Genomic DNA, 24822 nt, shown 5'->3' with positions numbered 1-24822 from the left:
TATCACCCCATCACTGACTGTCTAGGAGCCCAGCCCTCTTTCTCATTGGACTGTTCCGCAGAGCCAAGCTGTCAGCCCATGTGGCGTGGCCATAGAGCATGTCAGACATTTAAATTAAACAGAGAAAGAGAATCAAGCCGGCGAGAGGAATCCAAGAGGAGGCAGCCAATTGTAACCCGTTTGTAGCAGGGATCCAGGTTAGTCTCAAGAAACAAGATTAAGGCTCCGATATTATCTCCTTTCACGGTTTTTGAAGAGTGTTTTTTGTGCTGGTTAAGGATATTACCGCAGGTAAGTGTATTCGCATCCTCATTCGTTTCTAAAAAAGTGGTAACATGTCGCGACCAAAATACCGGTTTCCTGACGCTTCGGCTAGATGGTGAGCGACATGGAAAGATCGATGCTCGATTTAACGAAAATGTGCATTTTGGTGATTGGTAACGTGAGATATATTTTCGCGAGGAAACCAGAGCTGAGACGACGCGTAAAGCTAAATAAGCGATGGATGTATTCGGTCGCTGTTAAATAAATAAGCACCTGCTAACACCGAGGTGGCCAGCTAGCCGGATAGCTTGCGGTTTGGCGCAGTTACGAATATGATATTCAGCTTTGGGTACCTCAAATGAATGAATGAATGAATTATGTAGGCCTAACTAGTGGTGAAAATTAACAACAATAATGGAGGGGGGGTAATTCGAGTATGTACAAGCAGGCTTCTGGCTACTCTGGTGCGACGAAATCCCTCAAATTTGCACATTCTGGAGATAAGGCCAGCTCTCATTTCTGGTCGATGAATCAGGTTGTACTGTTATAGTCACCTTATAATAAACATAAAAAATGCCGTGGCATAAGAAAAATAAGAAAAAATCCTCCCAGGTTAACAGATGTATGCAGTATTGTTATATATATATATATACACACACACACACACACATATATTGGGGGAAAAAGTGGCGCATCCCCACCAAATGGAACCGCAAGTCACACCTGAGCTGAGAATAGGTGCCAACTCCTAGTTTGCTAACTGCTTTTATAACGCAGCTGCTTCTCCGCAGCCCATCGCTCTTTATGCGCATCTGATGCCGAATGTTAAATTTCAACTATGTCGGAGTGAGCCGCTAAATAACAGTACCTGTCTCATGTTTGTAACACTGCAGTTTTAACTACAAAATGGCTGATTATTTGTTAGTGCATCGCTGGTAAGTTTTTAAATACTTTATTCTTGTTGTATGTATTTTAGCAATCGTTTAATACCGGATAGTAGAGAAACCAAAGTAAACTGTTCCAGCGCAAAGAGGAAGCGAGAACCGGCCGAATCCCTGACTAGGGATCAAACAAAATGGATTCCGTCTCATCGCAGTTTGCTTGCACCCGATTTTCCCTGTGGCGCAGTTTTTAGGGGGGATTTTGCTTATGGATCTCGTTGGTTGGTTGCAGTTGGTGTCTTTTTTTAAAAATTTTTTTGTAAAATTGTGAATCTTCTAATGTTGAGCATTTTCTTCACTGATACGGGGATTTTCAGATTTTTGTGACGTCGGGTCGGTCCTTAAATTAAAAAATATTTAACTATTAACTAGCAATAGTTTATCCCATCATTCTTATCTGCACTATTCTATAATCTAAGCCATTAAGTATCTAGACTTGCAGCACGTTTATCGAGGCATCGTGCCAGTTATCAATATTAATAATTAAGTGTCATCAACTGCTTTACAATGACGGATTTTTTTTCTCTTTAACCTGCAACACTTGGTGAAGTGACGTGTTGACGATCCTTTTGACACCACATGGAGTGGCGGTATAAGTAAACCGGACCAGAGGGTTGTCGGCATAGGAAAGATCATGCAAGGTGTCCCATATTTCTTTTCTTTTTTAAAATACACCCAACGCCTACGCAGGTTTAATATAGTGTTTATGATTATCTTATACCATGAGCTGTCTGCGCTTTACGTTTAATGTGCGTATCCCAGCTATTTCTGCAGAGCTGTGGTGCATGGCCCATTTTAAAAGTTGCGTGCCGATTTTCTCACGCCGTCCGTCTTCAATGTGCCCATTGAATCTACCTTAACGTGTTAGCGCACTTAAATATCCAGCCTTCATACATTTTATGGAATTGTAATTATTTTGACAATTTCTGCTTAATGGCATCTGGTCCGACAATTATCCTCATACACATTTAATCCATTCCACATTTTATATTGGAATTGCTTATTACACTGGTAATGTAACACACACATCTCTACTGACTGGTGTAGAGATTACCTACAAGGAGCAGCAGTAAGGCTCAGCCTTTTGAGATATGGCCTTTTCAAGGGCTCTAGGCACAGCTTTACTTGGGAGGCCCCCCTGTAAAGATAATTGATCATTTCACTTCCTCTGCAATGCAGGTAAATTGGGGGCCCAAGGCAGCTACCTATTCTGCCTGTAGCTAGAAGCAGCCCTGCCCAGGCTGACTGCATGCTGCACCCTAACATCCATTCATGTGCCAAATCTACAGATGTATCTGTCAAAACTTCTGTTAAAATTTACCCGTGCGGCGATCCTGTGACCATGAACATGTCAGTGAGCTTGTTACTACTCACCTGTTATAAAATATGACTAGTAAATTTGTACACACAGATGAGCAGTGTTGTTTACCTTGAGTATGTCACATAGAATTCATTGGGGGGGACAACTTTGTGTTAAAGTGCCGAGTTCGGCATCTCAGACGCGAACTACAGTGATGCTCAGTAATGGCACAAAATTCTCAAGATGTTACGTTTTTTAAAGTCCCTTCACATTTTTTTTTTTGTTTTATGCCCTTAATATTTAACGTCTTATTAAAATGAGCAGTTTGTCAAACTTTTAAGACCTCAGTTTTATGAAATTAATTTGATTTGCCTTGTCTTCATTGTAACTGGCCACACCAGTTATGGATTTTAAGAATATGGTGCCAGACTGGCCTTGAACTTAATTAAACCTGAATTGGTTGACTGTTTGCTACTTTTTGTGATTTGCCACCATCTTTTTAAATGTCTGGTTAAGACAAATGTTCCCTTTTTTTCTTTGGACACGCTATAGACGTATTCGATTAATAATTAACACTTAAGCCAAACGCTGCCATACTGCGTAATTGGGATGCTGGATCATTGCTCCCTCAGCATTGTGCTTCGTTAGAAATTGGGAGGCATTTATCCATCAGATTTTTACTGTCTGTATGTTTGAGTGCACAGTACATTTTTTTTCACCATTAAAGCAGATCCCAGGAAGGCCAGTTAAACTGGTTCGCTGAATGCATGCTGAAGGCGTGCGTCGTGCGTAATTACTATGTGATCACATGCTGGCAACTTAACTAATAGCCGCTGTCCCCGCTGGGTATCTGGGTTGTGTGGCTTCATGCATGTATGTACCTGTTTGGATCTCCTCCATTTCCCTGCCATTCTCTGGAGCCAACCAAAGGCAAGACAAGGAAGGGTGACTCATCCACATTGGGAGTCCTGTACTGGCACCCAGTACTGTATGAATACTGATTTGCAATTTTATTACCTTTAGTCTTATTGAACACATGACTGGTATTTCCCATGTGGGTCTCATGAGGGTGTGAGTATTGGGTATGGAAAATAGATTTTACTGGTTAGAGGTTGCTTAAGAGAATTTCCCTGCAGATCAGTCTGTATCTGGGCCATGTGAACTGGGGCCCATGTAAAAGGTGCATGCATGTCACAACTGGATCATTATGGAGCCGTAATCTGCTGTGGCAATATGTAGGGTTGCATTAAACTGGGCTATGAAGTAATCAAGATGTGCTGTGTGTTTCCTGCCATTTACTCTATATTCGTCCCCTTGACATTTGGTGTGATTTTTCTGGTTTTATGTTTGATTTCCTGTAATTTTTTTATTTTATTTTTACTTCATTAAAATCTTCCAAATAAATGCAAAAATACTTGTTTTATATTTTTAACTGACAGCGTTGATTTGGCTGAATGGCCAATTGGGTTCATGCTATCCTTCACTAGATAAGCACAATGGTAGTCATCCATGTTGTATGGCATCTCAGCGTTTTGAAGAGAAATAACCTAAAAACAGTCCTAAAAACCTTCTGCCGTTTGCATCTCCATATTTACCTGTACAATGAGTCGTGTTTTTAGACTTGGAAGTCCCAACGGCTCTGCTTTTGTCTGGGTTGCCGGATAACAAGAGTGAAGGGGGTTCGCCACTGTGTGGCAATGGCCTCTATCCCCGTGAGAGAGGGAATGCCATTTCTGTGCCCCCTTTGTCAGCTGAGGCTCTCTGGCGAGCCGCAGCTCACATTGTTTAGCGCTGAGAGGGGAACAAAGGTCAGTGAGACTCCCATGCCACTTCCACTGGCTGCTTGAACAGCTACTACAGACCCACAGTCTGGTCTCCCGGAGAAAGGGACGCTTTTTTAGTTCCCTCGTTTAGTTCCCTCCTCCCTGGCTTGACATGAGCGCGTTCTCGGTCGGCTCACGCGCAAACGGCATTTCTCACACCGCTCCGTCCTCCGGTGAACCGCTGCGATTCCCCTCTCCTGTCACCCGCAGGGAACTCGGCACCATGGAGGAAATTGTAATCGCTGGCATTTCGGGCAGACTCCCCGAGTCTGACAACCTGCAGGAGTTCTGGGAGAACCTCTTCAATGGGGTGGACATGGTGACTGAGGACGACAGGAGGTGGAAGCCAGGTGAGAGCCAGTGGTGGTTGTCATGCTTGATATCGTTCCCTTTAGTTAGCACTTGGTAATGTTATACACATGGACAATCTGTCATTCTTTGTGCAAGATCATTTTAAATGTGTTTGGAAGCATTTCAGTGGTAGAGGATATTGTTATGGGTTTTTATTCCTTCCTTTCCCCCTCCCCTGCTCTGCCCTTAGTGTTGGCAGTAGTTTCCTCTCTGAATAGAGCCTCACTTTGTTCGCTTTTCACTTCACTTTATTGAAGGGAGCCATTCTGCTCCTTTGAGACAAACCCTAAAAGGAAAGATGATCTGCATATTCTCAGTGTCCCTAGATGCCCCGAAAAGCTGAGGGACCTCTGAATGAAGCTCCTTAGCTGGGCTGTAACGTTCTTCCTGCCCCCTGTAGGTTTGTATGGCCTGCCCAGGAGAAACGGAAAACTGAAGGATATCAGTAAATTCGACGCCTCATTTTTCGGTGTGCATCCAAAGCAAGCTCACACAATGGACCCCCAGCTCAGACTCTTGCTAGAGATCTCGTATGAAGCCATTGTAGATGGAGGTGAGTGCTTTTGGCAGACTGAACAGTAGAGGTGTCGGATAGTTTCCTCTGAACCAGGGCCTGAAGCACCTGTTGCTGTTCCTGTCTCAGTGGTCTTAGGGTGAATTGCACGACATCTAACATCTGTAGCTGCTAGGATGGTTTCTTGCCTGCTTGAACATAATTATTCGGTATCATTTGCAAATTAGATTAAAAAGAATCTCACACCCCCCCCCCCCAGGCATAAATCCAGTAGCCCTCCGTGGGTCCAAGACGGGAGTATACATCGGCGTGAGTGGCTCGGAAGCTGGGGAAGCTTTCAGCCGGGATCCAGAGGAGCTCCTAGGATACAGCATGACTGGTTGTCAGCGGGCTATGTTTGCGAACCGGCTCTCCTACTTTTTTGACTTTAACGGTAAGCAGGGAGCAAATTGTTAAGACTCAGGGGTGTAAAACTTCCTGTATTGATGTTGTATTGGGAAATAAACATGAATCACCTCCCAAGAACGTGTTTAGAGTTTGCTAAGCTTACTAGAAAGTTACCAACAGACTTTCTCTTCTGAGGCTAAGAGGTTGTTGGTCAGCGGTCCAAAGTATGTTTTCACTCTGCTCGTTCTGCAGGTCCCAGCACCGCCATCGACACGGCATGTTCCTCGAGCTTGCTCGCCATGGAGAACGCCTTCCACGCCATTCGACACGGACACTGTGACTCCGCCCTAGTGGGTGGGGTCAATCTGCTGCTCAAACCAAACACCTCCGTGCAGTTCATGAAATTGGGGATGCTGAGTCCTGGGGGCAGCTGCAAGTCTTTTGACTCCTCAGGTAGTGGGTTGAGTCGCTCTGGGATGTGGGGTGGAGGAGGGGCAGCGGTATTGACTTGGGGGAAGCGGAAAATTTAACTGAAATTGCGCATCACCTGGAGTATGACGCCTTGCCACTTCTCAGGTGACGGATACTGCCGGTCCGAGGCCGCTGTGGCTGTGTTGCTGACCAGGAGGTCCATGGCAAAGAGGGTTTACGCCACAATCATCAACGCGGGAAACAACACAGATGGTTACAAAGAGCAAGGTAACCAGTGACTGGGAGCCTCTGCGCTAACTTGAGCCAACGTGCATGTGGGTGAAACCTCTTATAGCAAATGTCTGATGTCCCAAATGCATCTCCAACCTCCGACAGACGGGGACCTTTTCCCCACTCACTCTTGACACGGATGCCACCGCAGGCCGTGTTTATAAACAAATCCAACCATGGATCATGCGTCCGTCCGGAATGCAGTGGCCTTTGTCCCAGGACACCAGCAGCTCGCATTACCTCTGCGATGTCTGCAGGCAGCCCTGTCTCTCTCTTCCCCCCCCCTCCACCTTTTGTGCTAATGTGATATCTTGTGCGTCATGGTTTGAAGTATACCAGATATGTGCACGTGCTGCTGCGTGTTCATTCTGGCTGCTGGTATATATAGGTCACGTGATAGATCAACATGAATGCGCACGCTGTGTGCTGTTTGCAGACAATCAGCTCGCATCGATAGCTTATCACACCATTTATGGCTGTCGTTTTGTTAAATTACCGCTGTTGAGTGGTAGCTAGATGCCAAAGTTTGTTCTTTTTTCTTATTAAGGATCCTTAAAATGACCTTAAGTGTCCTAAAATGGCTATTGCTTAAAATGTTCTGTTTAACCAAAAAAATAGCCTGTTCTTGTGATTAGCTTAGACCACTAGAAGTCATCTAATTTTTTTTAAGACTAATCCAGCTCCCACTCATCCATCCATCAGTCCACCTATCATAACTGGTTAACCAGTATCCATTCATGATAATGCCGGAGCCTGTCTTAGGAAGGATGGGGTGACCTGAGTGGAACAGCAGTTTTTTGCAGAGCACACAGTCACATGGAGAATTTACCCAACCATATTTTTGAACCATGGGCGGAAATCTGCTTCACTGTGTCCATCCTCTTTAGGCGTCACCTTCCCTTCGGGTGACATGCAACAGCGCCTGGTGCGCTCCCTCTACCAAGAGGCCAACATCCCCCCAGAGCAGGTGGAGTACATCGAGGCCCATGGCACGGGCACCAAGGTGAGCCTGGCGCGGCACCAACTCCGTAGGCCCAACCCTGTGGTCCCCTACCGCTTATCTCCAATACAGTCTTCACCCTCTGCAGCTCATTGGGTTAGGAATTTATGCTCATGTTCAAAAGGTTGTGGGTTCAGATCTTGTGCCCACGCAGAGCAATCATATCACCATTGTGGTCTGGAGCAAGACCCTTAAGTCCAATCACTCCGGGAATGCCGGCTACCCCTGCTCTCAGATCGTGACGTTTACAGGCAAAAGCATCACCTGTTTAACTTCAGCAGTTACCATGTAGAAGTGAATGTGCCATGAGATGTTAACCTGTGTTGTTTCCCTTCAGGTTGGGGACCCCCAAGAAGTTAATGGCATCGTCAGCGTCTTCTGTCAGTCCGAGCGAGAGCCTTTGCTAATTGGCTCCACCAAGTCCAACATGGGCCACCCCGAGCCAGCGTCTGGCCTGGCCGCCCTCGCCAAGGTGAGGGACTGGACCTTACGCCCGCTGTAGGCAGGTCGGGGTCTTTCTGCTTCACTAATGGATGGGGGGGGGCGGTTCTTTGCTGTTTAGGTGGTCCTGTCTCTGGAGCACGGCATGTGGGCTCCCAACATCCATTTCAAGGAGCCCAACCCCGATATTCCGGCACTGCTGGACGGCAGGGTGCGAGTCGTCACCGAACCTTTGCCCGTCAAGGGTGGCATCGTGGGCGTCAATTCCTTCGGCTTCGGAGGTTCGAACGTCCACGTGATCCTGCGTCCGGCAGGCCCTGTGACCGCGCCCCGAGACGCAAAGCCGCAGCTCGCGGTTCCCCGGCTCCTGCAGGTGTGCGGCCGCACGGAAGAGGCTGTCGACGAGCTCGTCCGGAAGGCCCGGGACAACGCCAGCAATGCCGGCTTCCTAAGCATCCTCAACGACATCTCTACCGTGCCCGCCGCCAGCATGCCCTACAGGGGCTACGCCCTGATTGGTAGCGAGGCGGATGCCATGGAGGTGCAGCAAGCTCAGGCCGCATCCAGACCTCTCTGGTACATCTGCTCAGGTGAGGACTGCCAGACGTGATCCTGAAATTCCCATAATGACACTGGGGCGGCTGGTGGTGTAGGGGAGCACTCTGAGGAGGGGCGCTGCTGTTGTACCCTTAAGCTCCTTGTGCTTCACCTCAATCGACCCGGTTTGGCTGGAAAAAAATAGTCAAGTAAAAATGTACCATAGAGTAAAGTACTCCACCCGTACGCCCTGTGCTGTGTGTTGCAAGTTAAGCGAAGGAGTGTCAGTGTCTGGTGTGCGGAGAGTGACGGCCCCCTGAAACTGCCCGGTGTCCGCAGGGATGGGCACACAGTGGGCGGGAATGGGCCGCAGCCTCATGCAGCTGGCCGAATTCCGCGAGTCCATCCTGCGCTCGGACGAGGCGCTGCGCCACACGGGGCTCTGCGTCTCCCGTCTGCTCATGGAGGCCGACGAGAGCACCTTCGAGGACACAGTGCACGCGTTCGTGGGGCTCGCTGCCATACAGGTGAGGGGGGGGAGCAGACCGCCGCGCATTCTCTGGGAGGGGGGCTTTAATGAGCCGTCGTTAATTTAGTTAATTTTTAACTATTGCTGAGCGTTACCAGAATTGTCCACATTTAAACTCTGTCCCATTCTCTTATACAGTCACGCTTATCTAGTATCTTTATCAGAGAAGAATTTACTGTGTAATCAGGTAGTCTGACAAATAAAATTTGGTTTAATCATGTTGCATCTGCCTAGTATGGGTTTTTAAGTTAATGTACACTTGGCACAGTTCTGCACACTTACCCTTTAGCCAAAAGGCTCAGATGCCTTCATTTCAGACAAACGGATGACTGGATGGATGAATTTGGTGCCCTTTGCCCGGTGCCTTTGGGCTCTGACGTCTTGTGCGATGTGGGACTGTCCCTCACGCGCCTCCTGCACTTCACAGATCGGCCAAATTGACCTGCTCCAGAAGATGGGCCTGGTGCCAGATGGCATTGTGGGACACTCGGTAGGGGAGCTGGCCTGCGGCTATGCCGACGGGTCCCTCTGCCACGCGGAGGTCATCCTGGCAGCCTACTGGAGAGGGCGATGCATCAAGGAAGCCAACCTGCCCGCAGGGGGAATGGCTGCCGTAGGTAGGGGTCCAGGCCTCGACGCCCACCGCCTCTCACGCTCTGATGGATTGTTTGTTTGCTTTTGTTTGCGTTCAGCTGGCAGCAGCAGCCTATTAGTTTTATCTGGACTGTTAACCAACAGCCAAAGGGCCTCGTGTCCCTAATTCCCCTAAAATTATATTAGTACTTAGTAGGGGTATAACAATGCATCGATTTTTGTTTCGATTTAACGGCAAACGATCCGATATATCAACGTGACCACATAAATGTCGATGCAAACGTTTTTTTTTTTGATGATCCACTCCGACGTACGCATGGTCTACACCAGGAGTGTCCAATACATCGATCGGGATCTACTGGTCGAGAGCAAAAGTAGTGTGGGTGGGGCGTATGGCATGAAAATAGAGGATGGATGACGCGTTCAGTCTGGACAGCTGCTGCAGGCTACCGAGTCGCCTGGTCAGCATCCAGTTTATTTCCACTAAACTTAAGAAAAGGTATAAAAATGAATGGGGGAGCTGGACTAAGAAGCCAAAAACCTACCGCTTCCATACGGAATGGAAGGAGGAGTTTGTTTTCCCCACAATGTCACATTCGAAGTGCGTTTGTCTCAGCTGTCAGTCTACCTTTGCTATTCCGAAGACGGGAAACGTGGGGCAGCGTTGGGCAGCGTTTTCAGACTGTTCGTAAACAACTACGACATTAACTTCCCTCCAAAAAGTAGACTGAGAAATAGAAAGGTGAAGGAACTAAAATCCCAGTTCAACTCAAAAATACTTTATCCCAAAGGGAAATTAATATTAATTAATACTCGATATTTTTTATACGTAAAGATGTTTTGCATTTTTATAGTAGGTAGACTTGGTCATTTATAAGTAGCTGGCAAGCTAGCGTACCTTCAGAGCGTGTTTAGTACGGCAGGTGACTTAGGACACTACGCTCCTGAACACGCTGACCATTTAATTTTTCTTAAAAAAAAAACCTCTCAAAGAAGATTACTGACGTACTTGTTTCACCGCAGAAGTCAGTCATGTTAATCTTTCTTGTTCTGTCCATGTAATGTTTTTTTTTATTTTTACCATATTGCACTTTACTTTGCTTGTTTTATGGGACATGCTTGACTACACTAGATTTTGTTTACAGTTCCCAATAAAATATGATAAAATGCTAATTATATTTGCCTTTTTTAATTCACTGAAATGTAAAGAATTGTGTGAAATTTCATAATCGTATCGTGGGTATAAAACAATCAAACCATTGGCTTTAGGAATCCATATTGTATCGTATCGTGAGGAAAGCTGTGATTTACACCCCTAGTACTTGTGACAGGCACATACTGCTGATGCCCATCTCCTTCACTCTTACCACAAGCCGAGGAATCGCAGGGTATGAGAAAAACGGGTCATGACTGTAATGAACCCCCCCCCCCCACAGGCCTGACGTGGGAGGAGTGTAAGGCCCAGTGCCCACAGGGGGTGGTGCCCGCCTGCCACAATGCCGAAGACACTGTCACGATCTCGGGTCCTCAGGTAACCATCACTGTCTCGTTTTGGGCCGACCTGCTCTCTGCCTTTTCTATAGAGGTTATAAATGTGAACACTTGTCTCTAGAGAACAGTTCATTTTCACTGTTATTTTGAAATGGTCTGTGAAGCAATTGGTTGTGTGCGTGTCGGCATTTGCAGGAAGCGGTCAGCCAGTTTGTGGCTCAGCTAAAGCAGAGTGGGGTGTTTGCCAAGGAAGTGCGCAGTGCTGGTGTGGCCTTCCACTCCTACTACATGGCCTCCATCGCTCCTGCCCTGCTGGCCGCACTCAAAAAGGTAAGAGCTTCTCCGGCCCTCATAGAGCTCTGGATTTTACAACAGTGACATCTGCTGGCCGGATGCCGCAAGGTCATGCATCCACTCGCTCAGCACAGTCAGGACTGGTACATTGCATCCTCCAGAGTTTGTGGGCTTCCCTTCAGAGAACTTTGTTATTGAGGTGTGAACTGCTTGGGAGGAAGGTGCACCTGTACCATCACTATCTGTTGGCTAACCAAAGTCTCCATCTCCGCAGGTAATTAAGAATCCGAAGCCAAGGTCCGCTCGCTGGATCAGCACCTCCATCCCGCAGGCTGACTGGGACAGCCCCCTGGCACAATACTCCTCAGCAGAGTACCACGTTAACAACCTGGTGAGCGCTGTGCTCTTCCAGGAGGGCCTGAACCTGGTGCCCGACAACGCCGTGGTGGTGGAGATTGCACCCCATGCCCTACTGCAGGTAACGACGCTCATCACTCCTTCTGGGATCGGCTACTGCTGCCTCCTCCTCCTCCTCATTGACCTTCTGTGTCCACCCTCCCCACCACCCTGCTGCAGGCTATCCTGAAACGCAGCCTCAAATCCACCTGCTCTATCCTGCCCCTGATGAAGAGGGGCCACCCCAGTAACCTGGAGTTCTTCCTCTCGCACGTCGGAAAGATCTACATGAACGGGTCCGCATTCCTCGCTGACCTCCCCGCCCGTCCCTTCCGACTGCTTGTCATTGGCCGCCCTGCTGGATACTGATTGGTTTTCCCATCTCTCTGGTAGAATCAACTTGGACAGCAACAAGCTGTACCCGGCAGTAGAGTACCCCGTTGAGGTCGGGACCCCCTTCATCTCTCCCCACATCCTCTGGGACCACTCACAGACTTGGGACGTCCCGGTCGCTGATAACTTCCCCTCTGGGTCTGGCGGCTCCAGCTCGGCCACGGTCTACAACATCGGTGAGTGACAGCAGCACTCTGAGGGACCATGTCATGGATCCAGTCCTAAATCTCTGGCGGAGCCTGATTTGTCTTCATGGCTTTAGAATTTCTTGAGCGGTTTGCTGTCCGGTGTGTGGTATTTTGCATGACGTGCACCATGATATCCTGCAGACATGAACCCCGAGTCCCCTGACTACTACCTGACGGGCCACTGCATCGACGGGCGCGTCCTGTATCCGGCCACGGGCTACCTGGTCCTGGCCTGGAGGACGCTGCTGAGGAGCCAAGGGGCGGTGATGGAGCACACGCCTGTCACTTTCGAGGACATCACCATCCACCGGGCCACCATCCTGCCAAAGACCGGTGAGGGTGCACCACGATCACTTACCAGGTTAGAGTCGGGTCCTGTTACTGTCCCATCGGAATCTTAACTCCGGAACCCCTCCCAGGCGCCGTCCAGCTGGAGGTCCGGCTCATGCCTGCCACCAGCAGGTTCGAGGTCTCTGAGAATGGCAATCTCACAGTCAGTGGTAAGCTGTGCGATTCCTACCATAGTGACCACAACCACAGCTCTTCGTGGGCTGTCTGTACCAGCTCCCCCTGCTGGTAACACTGGCACCGTTGTCTGCAGGCAAAGTGAGCATCCTTGAGGATAAAGCTTTGGAAGCGTTCCAGTCTCAGGTGGCCCAGACTCCCAAAGCGACATCAGAGGACGACCCCAGGCTGGGGCTGACGGCTGGCGACGTCTACAAAGAGCTGCGCCTGCGGGGTTATGACTATGCCAAGGCGTTCCAGGGCATCCTGGAGTCCAGCGGCACCGGTGAGGGACCCCTGGGAATCTGTCAAGACCACCCGCCATTGCAGCCCTTCGCTGCCTGACCGGCAACCGAGCGAGTCCCTCCTCTCTGTCCCGCAGGAGACCACGGCAAGCTGAGATGGACGGGTAACTGGGTGACCTTCCTGGACACCATGCTGCAGATGCTGGTGTTGGGCTTTTCGGGCCGGAGCCTGCGGCTGCCCACTCGGATCCGGTCCGTTTGCGTTGATCCCCGTCTGCACGAGGAGAGGGTTCGAGACTATGGGGAGGACAAGAAGGGTATGTTTCAATATAATTTTTTATTTTGGTTTCGGTAAAACTAATAACTTTAAGTTGTGGAGTTGGTTTTTAGTTCTCATTTTAGACTCCAGAATACACAGTGCAAATCATGTACTATTGTCCTCAAAATAATGGTCATTGGGGGGGGGGGGGGGGTCACAAATATATGTTGTGATGTTTTGTTTATTTTCAATTAGAGAATTGAAATTTTAGATGCAGTTTCGCATTTTATTTCTGTTGACTAAACCTGTAAGAGAACATTTCCGTATTCTTCGCTGCACTTACTGCCCAGTGATAAGCTTTCCATCCCTCAACCATATCTCCTCTCGCAGCTATCGATGTGCAGGTGAACCGCTACCTGGACAGCATTATCGCGGGCGGAGTGCAGATCTCCGGCCTCCATGCCACAGTGGCGCCCAGGCGGCAGCAGCAGCAGAGCCCCCCCACCCTGGAGGAGTTTGTCTTCGTGCCATACATGGACACGCAGTGCCTGAGGACCAGCGAGAAGCTCGGCGAGCAGCTGAGGCACTGCAAAGGCATGTGATCCTTAGGAGGTTCTCCATGAGAAACCCAGTCACTAGTTCTGCTGCTGAGTGATGCGTCGGCTTTGGAGAGCAGAGAGGTGGTATATAATAACGATTTTGGGGGGGGGGGTGACCTCGGTAGACCTGAAGGTCACATGTCTGCCGGAAGCTCTTCTCGGATTGTCATATAGTTCTTCCAGCAAATCTTCCATACAGCACAGTGGTGGGTCACATCACGGGAACAGCTGAAATGATCTGTACCAGATTGATGAAATGGCTGCCCGCTCTTTAGTCCTCAGTCATTATGCTGGAAACGGTTTGCATTAATGTACCTTCATAATGCCTTTATAATGCATTCATAGAATGTTCATAAGCGGCATGTAAGTATACCTTAACATCCTTAAACAATGATAGCTTGTTGTGTTTCTTGTCCTAACATGCCTTCACTGCTCTAAAATGCATGAACATTAAGGTATACTTGCATGCCGCTTATGAATGTTCTATGAATGCATTACGAAGGTGCACTGAATGTTCTATGAATACTTTAACTACACCTTCATAATGTATTTATAATGTAAAGTGGTACCCTAATGCTATCAAGCCTTTTAGGTAGGGGGTCCCCTAGTCCTGCTCCATTTTCCATTGGAAGCCCCTAATTAGCAAATAAATACACACACTGACACTGTTCCTGTGTTGGTATACAGGTCTCATCCATCGCCTGCAGCACAAGCTCGCACAGCAGGGAGCCAAGCTGTCCATACCCGGCCTGGAGGAGGCGACGGAGGCCCAGCTGACCGGGGCCGAGTCGGGGCTCCCGCGCTTGCTGTCGGCCCTGTGTGCTCTGGAGCTCAATGGGAACCTGCAGTCAGAACTGGAGCAGACGGTGCGGGCGGAGAAGGACTGCCTGCTGCAAGACCCGCTGCTGGGCGGCCTGCTGGACTCTGTGGCCCTGCGGCACTGCCTGGACACGGTGCTGGAGAACGGCACGCCCGACAAGATACGGGTGCTGGAGGTAGGGAGGACCTGCATGGGCACCAGGCCACCAGGCTGGGCTTTGGGTTAACCTCACGCTGGAGAACTGAGCTCCTGCTGGGCTACTAAGTGTTCAGCCAACTGTACCTGAGAGCATTTTACATCTGCATTTAACATTTTTAGCAGATGCCTTTAGTCCAAAGTGAGGCAAATAGCGCATTACAAATATATGTGAAGTCAAATATTCAACTAAGCTTAAGTGCAGTTCGGTCACTCGCTCAGTTGCCCTTCCAATGAATGGCCAGGTATGAGTGTATTGGAGCTGTATTGGAGCGGATTCTACCCAACGGCTACACAGTTACACATACAACTATTAACAAAATAAGAAGAGTCAGAGGAGTTTCGACCCTGTTTGCTACAAGCAGTTATAACCTAATTTGTGCATAAACTGTTAAGCTTCACAGTTCAAGTCCTCAGACTCTTAGCAAGTGGAAAACTTGATCACTTTGGTTCACAGGAACCCAGTAATGTCATTATTGAGGATTAATTGCTCCTCATAAGTAATTAAGGGTAATTTAAAGAAAAAAAACGGCACCTTTGGGTCTCCTGTGGTCACTGCTGCCCTAGTGGACCTTAATGCTGCAGTTTGATTCAAACAGTTGTGGTACCATTTAGAATGGAGCAGAGAACCTGATGTGTTCTGTGTACTGATCCAGTGTGTGCTCTCGGGCGGGGGTGACTTCATGGGAGTGTGTGAGTGCCTTCCGTGTAACGTGCCGCTTTAACGCGTCCGTCCCCAGGCCCTCGCCGCAGAAGGCCGCGTTTTCTCCCGTGCGGTCAGCCTCCTAAACATTCAGCCCATGCTGCGGGTGGAGTACACGGCCACCGACGCCACCCAAGACCTGCTGACCCCCCACCAGTCGTCCTTGGAGGACCTGGGTGTCGCCACCGGCCAGTGGGACCCCCACGCGGGCCTTGCCCCCGGCAACCTGGGTGGCGCCGACCTGGTGGTTTGTAACTGTGTGACGAGCCCCCTGTCCAGCCCAGAGGAGGTGGTGGGCAACCTGGCGTCGGCCGCCAAGGAGGGCGGCTTCCTGCTGCTGCACACGATGCTGAAGGGGGACACGCTGGGGGAGACGGTGGCCTACCTCTTGGCCCGCCAACAGGCCCTGCTGTCCCAGGTAGGCCTCTCCTCTCTCTCTCTCTCTGGCCCCTCCCAGTGGCTCACGGTAAGGTGCTAATGCTCATGCTCCATGCGAACCAGGCTGAGTGGGAGAAAGTGTTCAGCAAGGCCTCCCTCCAAGTGGCCGCTATGAAGAAATCGTTCTACGGCTCCGCGCTGTTCCTGTGCCGCCGTCAGAGCCCCAGCGCGCAGCCCCTCTTCCTGCCCGTGGACTCGACCGACTATCAATGGGTGGAAAAACTGAAGGTAAGAAGTGAGATGTAGCACGAGTGTGTTTTCTCTCTTGCCTCGTTAGCCACCTTGTTAATGTTTGTTGTCCTCATCCCCGACCCCCAGACTATCTTGGCTGAGCCCTCAGAGAGCCGCGTGTGGCTCACTGCCACCCAGGCGCACTCTGGTGTGGTAGGGATGGTCAACTGCCTCCGACAAGAACCAGGCGGTAACCGCATAAGGTGTGAATGCTACATTATGCTAATGCTAGGCTAATGCAAGAATACTGCTCTGCTAATTGTATGCAGCTTTAGACTGAGCTTTACACTTGGATAATGCTACACTTAGAATGCTAATGCTACTGGACATATCTGAGGGGCACCGCATGCGTGTTGCGTGTTGACCTGCTGCTTCTCCGTTTCCGAAGGTGCGCATTCGTGTCCAACTTGATGCGGTCTTCTGCGGCACCCTCCCTACTTCCATCACACAAAGACATGCAGTCCCTCCTGGAGAGGGACCTGAGCGTCAATGTGTACCGCGATGGGCAGTGGGGCGTCTTCAGGCACCAGCTCATCCCCCAGGGTGAGGGTCTGTCCGCTTACTGGAATGTTCTGTGCTGATACGAAGCTCACTAAGCAGTTAGGACCAGTGCTATGTAGCTGTGATATTGTGCTTTACACTGTTTGTGTGTGTGCCCACAGAGCTGAGCCAGGAGCCGACAGAACAGGCCTACGTCAATGTGCTGACTCGTGGGGACCTGTCATCCTTGCGCTGGATCGTATCCCCCCTGCGCCACTTCACCCCCGACAGCCCCCATGTGCAGCTCTGCCCTGTCTACTACTCTTCCCTGAATTTCCGCGACATCATGCTGGCCACCGGCAAGCTGCCTCCAGACGCCATCCCAGGTTCGCTCAACCTTTTTCACGCGCCCCTAATTAAGCGCTTGGCATTGCCTGTCTTCTCATACGAGTTCCGTCATCTGCAGGAGACTTGGCCCTGCAGCAGTGCATGCTGGGAATGGAATTCTCAGGCCGTGACCCCAGTGGTCGCCGCGTGATGGGCCTCCTTCCCGCCAAGGGCCTGGCCACTTGTGTGGATGCGGACAAGCGTTTCCTGTGGGACGTGCCCTCCAGCTGGTGAGGGCAGGCCGGCGTTGGCATGCCATCTAACCGTGGCGCTGAAGGGTGTGCCACATGTTAATGGAGGTATGCTTTCCCTGGCAGGACTCTGGAGCAGGCAGCCTCGGTGCCTGTGGTCTATGCCACTGCTTACTACGCCCTGGTGGTGCGTGGGCGACTGCGTCCCGGGGAGAGTGTGCTCATCCACTCGGGGTCAGGTGGAGTGGGCCAGGCCGCCATCAGCATCGCGCTGAGCCAGGGCTGCCGTGTCTTCACCACAGTCGGTGGGTACCTCCAGTCATCCTGCGATTTTAGTCAAACGTGATCAATGTACAACAGTGCTGACACTGTTCGAGCTCGGCAACTGATGACGGGATTACGTCCCGATGAATTAATAGTGGAAAATATCGAGTTCGATATGAGAAATGGGTAAACGAACGTCGTACATTACGTTAAACATCGTGTGAAATGTTTACGCTGAAGTGTGAACTTGAAGTGTGGCTGGATGGATGTGGAAATTACCCAGCATCAGTAGAAAGTATTGTACAACATAAATAGTTGATCTCGGGGAACAGATCAAAATTGGCTACTGATTCTTGAGTTGACCAATCGTAGAGAGAGGTGGTATCTATGTTGTGCAAGTTCTGGTCGGAGCCGACCTCCTGACCTTCGACCTTTTTGTAACAGGGTCGACTGAGAAGCGGGCCTACCTGCAGGAGCGCTTCCCGCAGCTGACGGCCGAGTCCTTCGCCAACTCCAGAGATGCCTCCTTCGAGCAGCACGTTCTGCTCCACACGAAAGGGAAGGGTGAGTAAAGATCCCTCTGGCGGAGTCGGTGCCCGGCTAGGAAAGCTGGCAATGAAGTCGAATCCCGGCACTGCAGAGTGGTTGCCGACTGAGTGTGTGTCCTTCAGGCGTGGACCTGGTGCTCAACTCTCTGGCTGAGGAGAAGCTGCTGGCCAGCCTACGGTGCCTGGCCAGACACGGCCGCTTCCTGGAGATCGGAAAGTACGACCTGTCCAACAACTCCCCACTAGGTGAGCCAAAGCCTCCCTTCCAGGCCCCACCTCCGCCTCGCCCCCGATGATGCACCTGTAACCAGTGTTATGGCCTCCCGCCACAGGGATGGCGCTCTTCCTAAAGAATGTGGCTTTCCACGGCATCCTGCTGGACGCCCTCTTCGAGGAGGGCAACCGCGAGTGGGAGGAAGTGTCACAGCTCCTGCGGGAGGGCATCACGGCGGGCGTGGTGCAGCCACTGCGCACCACTGTCTTTGCGAGGGACCAGGTGGAAGAGGCATTCCGCTACATGGCTCAGGGCAGACATATTGGCAAGGTGCTGCTGCAGGTAAGGCTGCTGTTCGGCTCCGCCTTTCCCCGCTGGCTCTGCAGGGACAACGCGGCTTTTCACGCTGGTGTTTTTACAGGTACGCACAGAGGAACCTTCCGCGGGTGTGGAGGCTGCCCGGCTCTCGCTGCCCGCCATCTGCCGCACCTACTGCCCCGCCTCCCTCTCCTACATCATCACTGGAGGCCTGGGTGGCTTCGGCCTGGAACTGGCCCACTGGCTGACCGAGAGGGGAGCTCGCAAACTGGTGCTGACGTCTCGCTCAGGAATCCGCAACGGTAAAGGTGGATCGGCAAGGGTGTTGGCTGTAGAGCCTTTTGTCATAAACATAAAAAAAAAGGCCATCCCAGTAAAATGATTGTCGTTCCCCCTAGGGTACCAAGCTAAGAGAGTGCAGGAGTGGCAGGCCATGGGTATCCAAGTGCTGGTGTCCACCAAGGACGTTGGCTCCCTGGAGGGCGCCCAGAAGCTCATCACTGAGGCGGCCCAGCTTGGTCCTGTCGGAGGCATCTTTCATCTCGCCATGGTACAGAGCGCCATCTCCTGCCGCAGCCCAGGAGTGCGTGGGCACCTTTTGACTTTGAGGGATGCTCAGTATTTCGCATGTGATCCTGTTTCCTCTCCCAGGTGCTGAAGGACGGCATGCTGGAGAACCTGACGCCGGAGCACTTCCAGCAGGTCTGCCAACCGAAGTACGACGGGACCATCCACCTGGACAGGTAGGGTGCCGCTCCCTCCCTGCCGGCGCTCGGTGTTGCTGAGCGGGACCTGACCGCGTCCCTCTGTCTGACAGGGTGACCCGGGACCGGTGTCCCGAGCTCCGGCACTTCGTCACCTTCTCCTCTGTGAGCTGCGGTCGTGGCAACGCCGGTCAGAGCAACTACGGCTTCGCCAACTCCACCATGGAGCGCGTGTGCGAGCAGCGGAGGCACGACGGGCTGCCCGGCCTGGCGGTGCAGTGGGGCGCAATCGGCGACGTGGGCGTGGTCTTGGAGACCATGGGCAGCAACGACACGGTCATAGGTGGCACCCTGCCGCAGCGCATCTCCTCCTGCCTGGAGGTGCTGGACCGCTTCCTGAACCAGCCGAGGCCGGTCATGTCCAGCTTCGTGCTGGCCGAGCGGGTGGCGGCCGCCAAGGGCGAGAGTGGAGGCCAGAGGGACTTGGTGGAGGCTGTGGCTCACATCTTGGGTACGTGAGCATCTCACCTGGAGTCCCCTGAACATGGGTGCCGATGTGGGACATACCACTGATGCGTGTGGGGGGAGAGGCACTTTGTAATATACCTGCAAATTAAAAGCACATGTTGGGGATGGTTCTCTGTGACCTTGTATGAACTTCTGCAGGGACGTCGGTCCCGGAACACTGATACATCTCGTGCTATACTGAAGCCAGCGGTGTAGGCGAGCGTCTGGCACTCCCTGCTCGCAGTGGAATGTCCCCAGTTTACGTCAATTACCAGCCCTTCAGAAATTATTCGAACGTCTCCCTGCCTGTGCTGACTCTCCTCCGCTGGCTTTGAAGTCCAGTCATGATTCCTCCTGTTTTAAATATCAGGTGTTTTCACATACAAATCCGTGGGGAGAACGTGCATCAAGCTGCGTCGGAGAATTGTGCCCATTCTTGCAGTTGCTGTGAAATCTGACCCGTGGAACAATATGCTATTTGAGTTGCATTGTACGTTTAATGTGTCATTCTGAGTATGTAATGCGTAAATATTTCAAAGCCCTGCTTTGGTCAAAAACAGTGAATTAAGTTACATGATTGCACTCTGTCACGCAGGTACAAGCGCATGCACTTTTGACCTCAGTCTGTCCTCCTCGTTCGGCCACAGGTGTGCGTGACGTGAGCAGCCTGAATGCTGATGCCTCTCTAGCCGACCTGGGTCTGGACTCCCTCATGGGCGTGGAGGTTCGGCAGACTCTGGAGCGGGACTACGAAATCGTCATGGCGATGCGGGAGATCCGCCAGCTGACCATTAACAAGCTGCGCGAGCTATCCAGCCAGCAGGGAGGTGCCGAGGGTGAGGGTCAGTGCCCATTCGAGTTTAGCCACAAGTCTCAGACCTGGTATGGAGATACCAGAGATCTTCTCTCTGCCCCCCCCTTGTAGATTCTCGGGCTTCCCCGCTGAGGAAGGGCGGTACCGGTGCCTTGCTGGACGCCGACCTGAGTCAGCTCCTGGTGAATCCCGACGGGCCCACGGTCACGCGACTGAATGAGGTTCAGAGCGCTGAGAGGCCTCTCTTCCTGGTGCACCCCATCGAGGGCTCCATCACCGCTTTCCGCACGCTGACCGCCAAGCTGAGCGTGCCCTGCTACGGCCTGCAGTGCACCAAAGGTACGCAGAGCCGTGACCCCCGCTTAGGTCGTCTGGTCGTCCTCTCAATCAGTTGATTTATGCCAAAAACAGGAAGTAGGAAATGGACTCGTATCTCGAAGGCAGCTAGTTCGGTGCCAGCAAGGTCCCTGGTGTTACTCAGTGTTTCACCAGAATTGTCAGAAAAATGTATAAATGGGTAAAAAGCCACTTCAGTTAAATTTTGTCAGCTGAACTGTCAGTTGGAAACTTCACAGTAACCTTGAATGCTTGGCTTGCGCTGTATGGTAGTAACCCCATACTGAATGATTGCTCCTTACCTCTCACCCCCCCCAAGCGGCCCCGCTGGACAGCATCCAGAGTCTGGCCTCCTATTACGTGGAGTGCATGCGGCAGGTGCAGCCGGACGGCCCGTACCGCGTCGCTGGCTACTCCTTCGGAGCCTGTGTGGCCTTTGAGATGTGCTCACAGCTGCAGGCTGCTGGCCGCCCCGTGGAGCACCTCTTCCTGTTTGATGGCTCGCACTCCTACGTGGCGGCGTACACCCAGGTGGGGGGGGTGGGGGGGGGGCCGGCTGGCTTACTTTACCTTTTACTTAGGTTGTTTGGCGGCATAGGTAATTCTTGGGGCATTTGTCTCCCCCCTGAAAAAGTAGCAATTTGTCCTGTATTTCCCTACACATTTAGTACAAATGATGTGGACCCCCCCCCTCCCTAGCAGAATCAGCCTTAGTTAATAGTAATTAGGGCTGTCAATAGCTTAAACTCATTAATCACACATTTTATGAATTCACAATTATTCACAATTAAAAACTTTGTTTTTCTCAAGATTAAAGCTTGTTATGCATATTTGAATGTAAAATCAATCACCAATTTAATTATTCCTTAATTTATTAGTCATCACAAAGGATGTACATTTCAGATATAACAATGTAGTAGGTCATGAACGACAATCATTTATATGGCTTATATGGTTGCCCCATAATGCACTGCATGATGTCGTTAATCGCATTATTTTAACTTGGTTACTTTAATCGCAAAAATTAATAACTCCTTAATTTTGATAGGCCTAATAGTAATATTCCTTTTCTTCTTTACTGCTCATTGCCCTTCCAGATATTGTTCTTTGTGTTCGGGTTAAAAGCACCTGAATTGGCTCTTATGGAGTATTGATTGTCCCTGTTCTGTGCACAGAGCTACAGAGCAAAGCTGACCCCGGGCAAAGAGTCTGAAGCTGAAACGGAGGCCCTCTGTGCTTTTATCCAGCAGTTCACTGGAATGGAGTATAACAAGGTAAGCCCCCAGACAAATGCAGGCAGTGTGTTTCCCTCATTCTCCCACTAGGGGGCGCCATGCACTGACAGCCCACTCGCCTCGCTACAGCTCCTGGAGACCCTGCTGCCTCTGTTGGACCTGGAGGCCAGGGTGAATGTGGCCGTGGACCTGATCACATCCAGCCACAAGCACGTGAGCCGCGCCTCGCTGCATTTCGCCGCCTCCGCCTTCTACTACAAGCTGAAGGCCGCCGACCGCTACGTGCCGGCAGCCAAGTACCACGGCAGCGTCGCCCTCCTGAGGGCCAAGACCAGCACCGAGTACGGCGACGGCCTGGGCGCCGACTACCGACTGCACGAGGTGAGGTCCTCTACCTGCGGGGGGGGAGGGGGTGTTTTTTTTTCCTTTCCTCACCTATCGCACGTTTGGCCTCCAGGTCTGTGACGGGAAGGTGTCGGTCCATGTCATCGAGGGGGACCACCGCACCTTCCTGGAGGGCGAGGGTGTGGATTCTATCACTGGAATCATTCACAGCTCACTGGCAGAGCCCCGCGTAAGTGCCAGAGAGGGTTAGTTCTGCTCTATCCTGTCCTGGCCAGGGGGGGGACAGGCACTGGGACGGCAGCGAGCGGGTCTGCTACGTCATCAGCCTTCCCTTCCTTCTCTTGCTGTTTTTGTTTTATTTTTTGTGGTTTCCCGGAAGGATCTGGACACGCGTTTCGGCCTTAACCTGTCCGCCTTCTCCACGTCTGCTCTCGTTCCATGTTCTCCTTTATCTCTCTTTTTTTGTTTTTTGTATTGTCTGTTTTGGTTTTGTAAAGGTACGGCTTAGAAGTTCACCTTACACCTTCTGAAAGCGTACTCTTAATGCATGGTCACGTGACCACTTATTAACCACTCGCGTGCTCGGATTACGACGATGACCGTCTGCTAAAGGGCAACACTGCTTCAATCGATTTTAGAACTTTTTGTAAGGAAACGTTCTGCCTGCCCTGATGATGCGGACGTCATTCTCGGGTTTAACCCCAACCTTAAAGTGTGTGTATTGTTGAGCCACCCACACACACAGAAGTTCACTTAGATTCACCAAATGCATAGATTAGACCAGTCAAAGGTAGCAGTATTACATTTGCATGAAGATGTTTTACTAAGAGAGCATCTTTGTCTTTCTGAATGTCACTAAACACATACACACCACTTTGTGTTGGTTGTATTGCCTTACCAAGGTGCTGCATTGTCTTGGAGTCTGTACAGAATTTCATGTGGGCTGTTGATCAGAGTCTTTCCATATGGGAAGGTGTACAGTGCGCTGGAAGCATCTTGGGAGTAACAAAAATGGTTGGAATGGTTTTGTCTCTAATGAACGTGTGCAAGCAGTTGAGTTCGTCTGTGAAGTGACAAACTGACCACACTGGCTTGCATGGTGCAGATAGCGAGGAATTGCCAAATCGCTCTGGTTTGCAGTGTTACCCCCCAGTGCTTCCGAACAGCACGGTCTTTTGTTTCATATGGTTTAAACTTTAGGAGGACCAGTTGACCATCTGTACCTGTTCTACTCTACCTTGTGTGTTGACAGTCTGGAAAATATGGTACATGCTCTAAAAAGAAAACTGCTGTAGTTCACACTGCTGTTTTAATGTAACTGATATTTCTGGTTATTTAATGCATAAAATGTATTTCTTTTAGTATATATTTTTTTCCTTTTGTTTGCAAAATTCTGTGGATGTATTTCCATTCTGAAATTTAAAAAAAAAAAAAAAAAAAAAAACAACTAATGATATTTGAAGAATAAGCTGGACCAAGGTTACTAAACTGAAGCTGTTTGAAAACATGCCTGAAGTCTCTCTGAGCTGCACCGATGCAGAGTGGTGCATTGTGGGAGCTGGATAGCAGATGGCTGGTGCATCACACAGCACTAGCCTGGTGAGCCCAGGAGTATTCTCTCCTTTTGTAGAGAATAAAGCGTTACCTGAAAACATTCTTTTCCTGACAGTGACCCACACACTGGAGAATATAAGGGGAGAAGGATCCCAAAACAACTGATCTGATTTCTGAGACTTTTAATCAAGTCGGTGAAGAATTAGATGACTTCCAATTCAAAGTGTAAAGGAGAAACAATGGACTGCCTCTCTAAGGTTTTTTTTTTTATTTTTTTAAATTCTATTATGTAATTTCTGAAGTATTTATTGTACTAGTTGAAATAAAATAGCATCGCAAAATGATGTTCATTCCTTGTCTTTATTTCTGAGCTTTAAACGTACATATATAATTTCAGCTTCAAAGTAATCCTAGACAGTTCAGCAGTATGTTAGCGTGTGTATAGTGTCTGTCAGGTTGGTGTGACTCGCCTGCTATGTTTACAAATGCAAATTTACATTCCCTAGTTTGTCTTGATGGAAACTCAATACAATTGCTTTTATAATCTTAATATTGTCAGAAAGGTGATTGACCTATAGTACTCATGGAAAAATTTATTTGTACTATTTTCTGCATTTCAACATAATTACAAAGACATCAACACTAACATTTGTGGAATCATGCAGTGACCAAAACGGTATTAATAAAAATAATTATTTGGTTTTTTTGGGGGAGGGGACAGCTCTGTCAGTTGGGACTCGGAAGGTTGCTGGTTCATATCTCATAGTCAGCAGTGATCCCACCATT

The 24822-nt window shown here is 50.2% G+C and overlaps 1 protein-coding gene across 5 annotated transcripts; it reads left to right on the top strand.

The window, feature by feature from the left end:
• The first annotated feature begins 76 nt into the window (after positions 1-76).
• On the top strand, positions 77-24377 carry fasn (fatty acid synthase). 5 transcript variants are annotated; one of them, XM_049015371.1, is made up of 43 exons: positions 946-1199; positions 4539-4678; positions 5080-5232; positions 5453-5626; positions 5833-6033; positions 6157-6279; positions 7170-7285; positions 7620-7754; positions 7845-8313; positions 8600-8787; positions 9217-9406; positions 10820-10914; positions 11070-11204; positions 11443-11646; positions 11745-11860; positions 11958-12133; positions 12287-12478; positions 12565-12645; positions 12747-12935; positions 13032-13211; positions 13544-13747; positions 14440-14747; positions 15508-15888; positions 15972-16136; positions 16227-16342; positions 16528-16682; positions 16802-17005; positions 17086-17236; positions 17324-17502; positions 17906-18025; positions 18133-18255; positions 18342-18565; positions 18645-18843; positions 18940-19091; positions 19193-19284; positions 19359-19756; positions 20400-20594; positions 20678-20905; positions 21222-21433; positions 22078-22176; positions 22267-22518; positions 22595-22711; positions 24152-24377. In XM_049015371.1, exons 1-43 carry the CDS (start codon positions 1171-1173, stop codon positions 24152-24154), a joined length of 7563 nt encoding a protein of 2520 aa, XP_048871328.1. In that variant the 5' UTR covers positions 946-1170; the 3' UTR covers positions 24155-24377. The 5 variants fall into 5 exon arrangements, with proteins under 5 accessions (XP_048871330.1, XP_048871329.1, XP_048871328.1 ...); XM_049015373.1 differs by lacking the exons at positions 946-1199; positions 24152-24377 and adding an exon at positions 77-197 and having other exon boundaries at positions 22595-23950; XM_049015372.1 differs by lacking the exons at positions 946-1199; positions 24152-24377 and adding an exon at positions 80-291 and having other exon boundaries at positions 22595-23950.
• The last annotated feature ends 445 nt before the right edge of the window (positions 24378-24822 follow it).

Source organism: Brienomyrus brachyistius, chromosome 5 (genome assembly GCF_023856365.1).
Source record: "Brienomyrus brachyistius isolate T26 chromosome 5, BBRACH_0.4, whole genome shotgun sequence".
NCBI lineage: Eukaryota > Metazoa > Chordata > Actinopteri > Osteoglossiformes > Mormyridae > Brienomyrus > Brienomyrus brachyistius.
The sequence above is the reverse complement of the archived record's forward strand: the minus strand, read 5'-3'. Positions and strand labels throughout refer to the sequence as shown.

Bases quoted from the DNA above. Each gene is read 5' to 3' on its own strand.
- fasn (XM_049015368.1), top strand. From the start codon at position 1,171: ATGGCTGATTATTTGTTAGTGCATCGCTG. The intron at 8,314-8,599 runs GTGAGGACTGCC...CGGTGTCCGCAG, and splicing joins TCTCTGGTACATCTGCTCAG to GGATGGGCACACAGTGGGCG. The intron at 18,256-18,341 runs GTGAGCCAAAGC...CTCCCGCCACAG, and splicing joins GTCCAACAACTCCCCACTAG to GGATGGCGCTCTTCCTAAAG.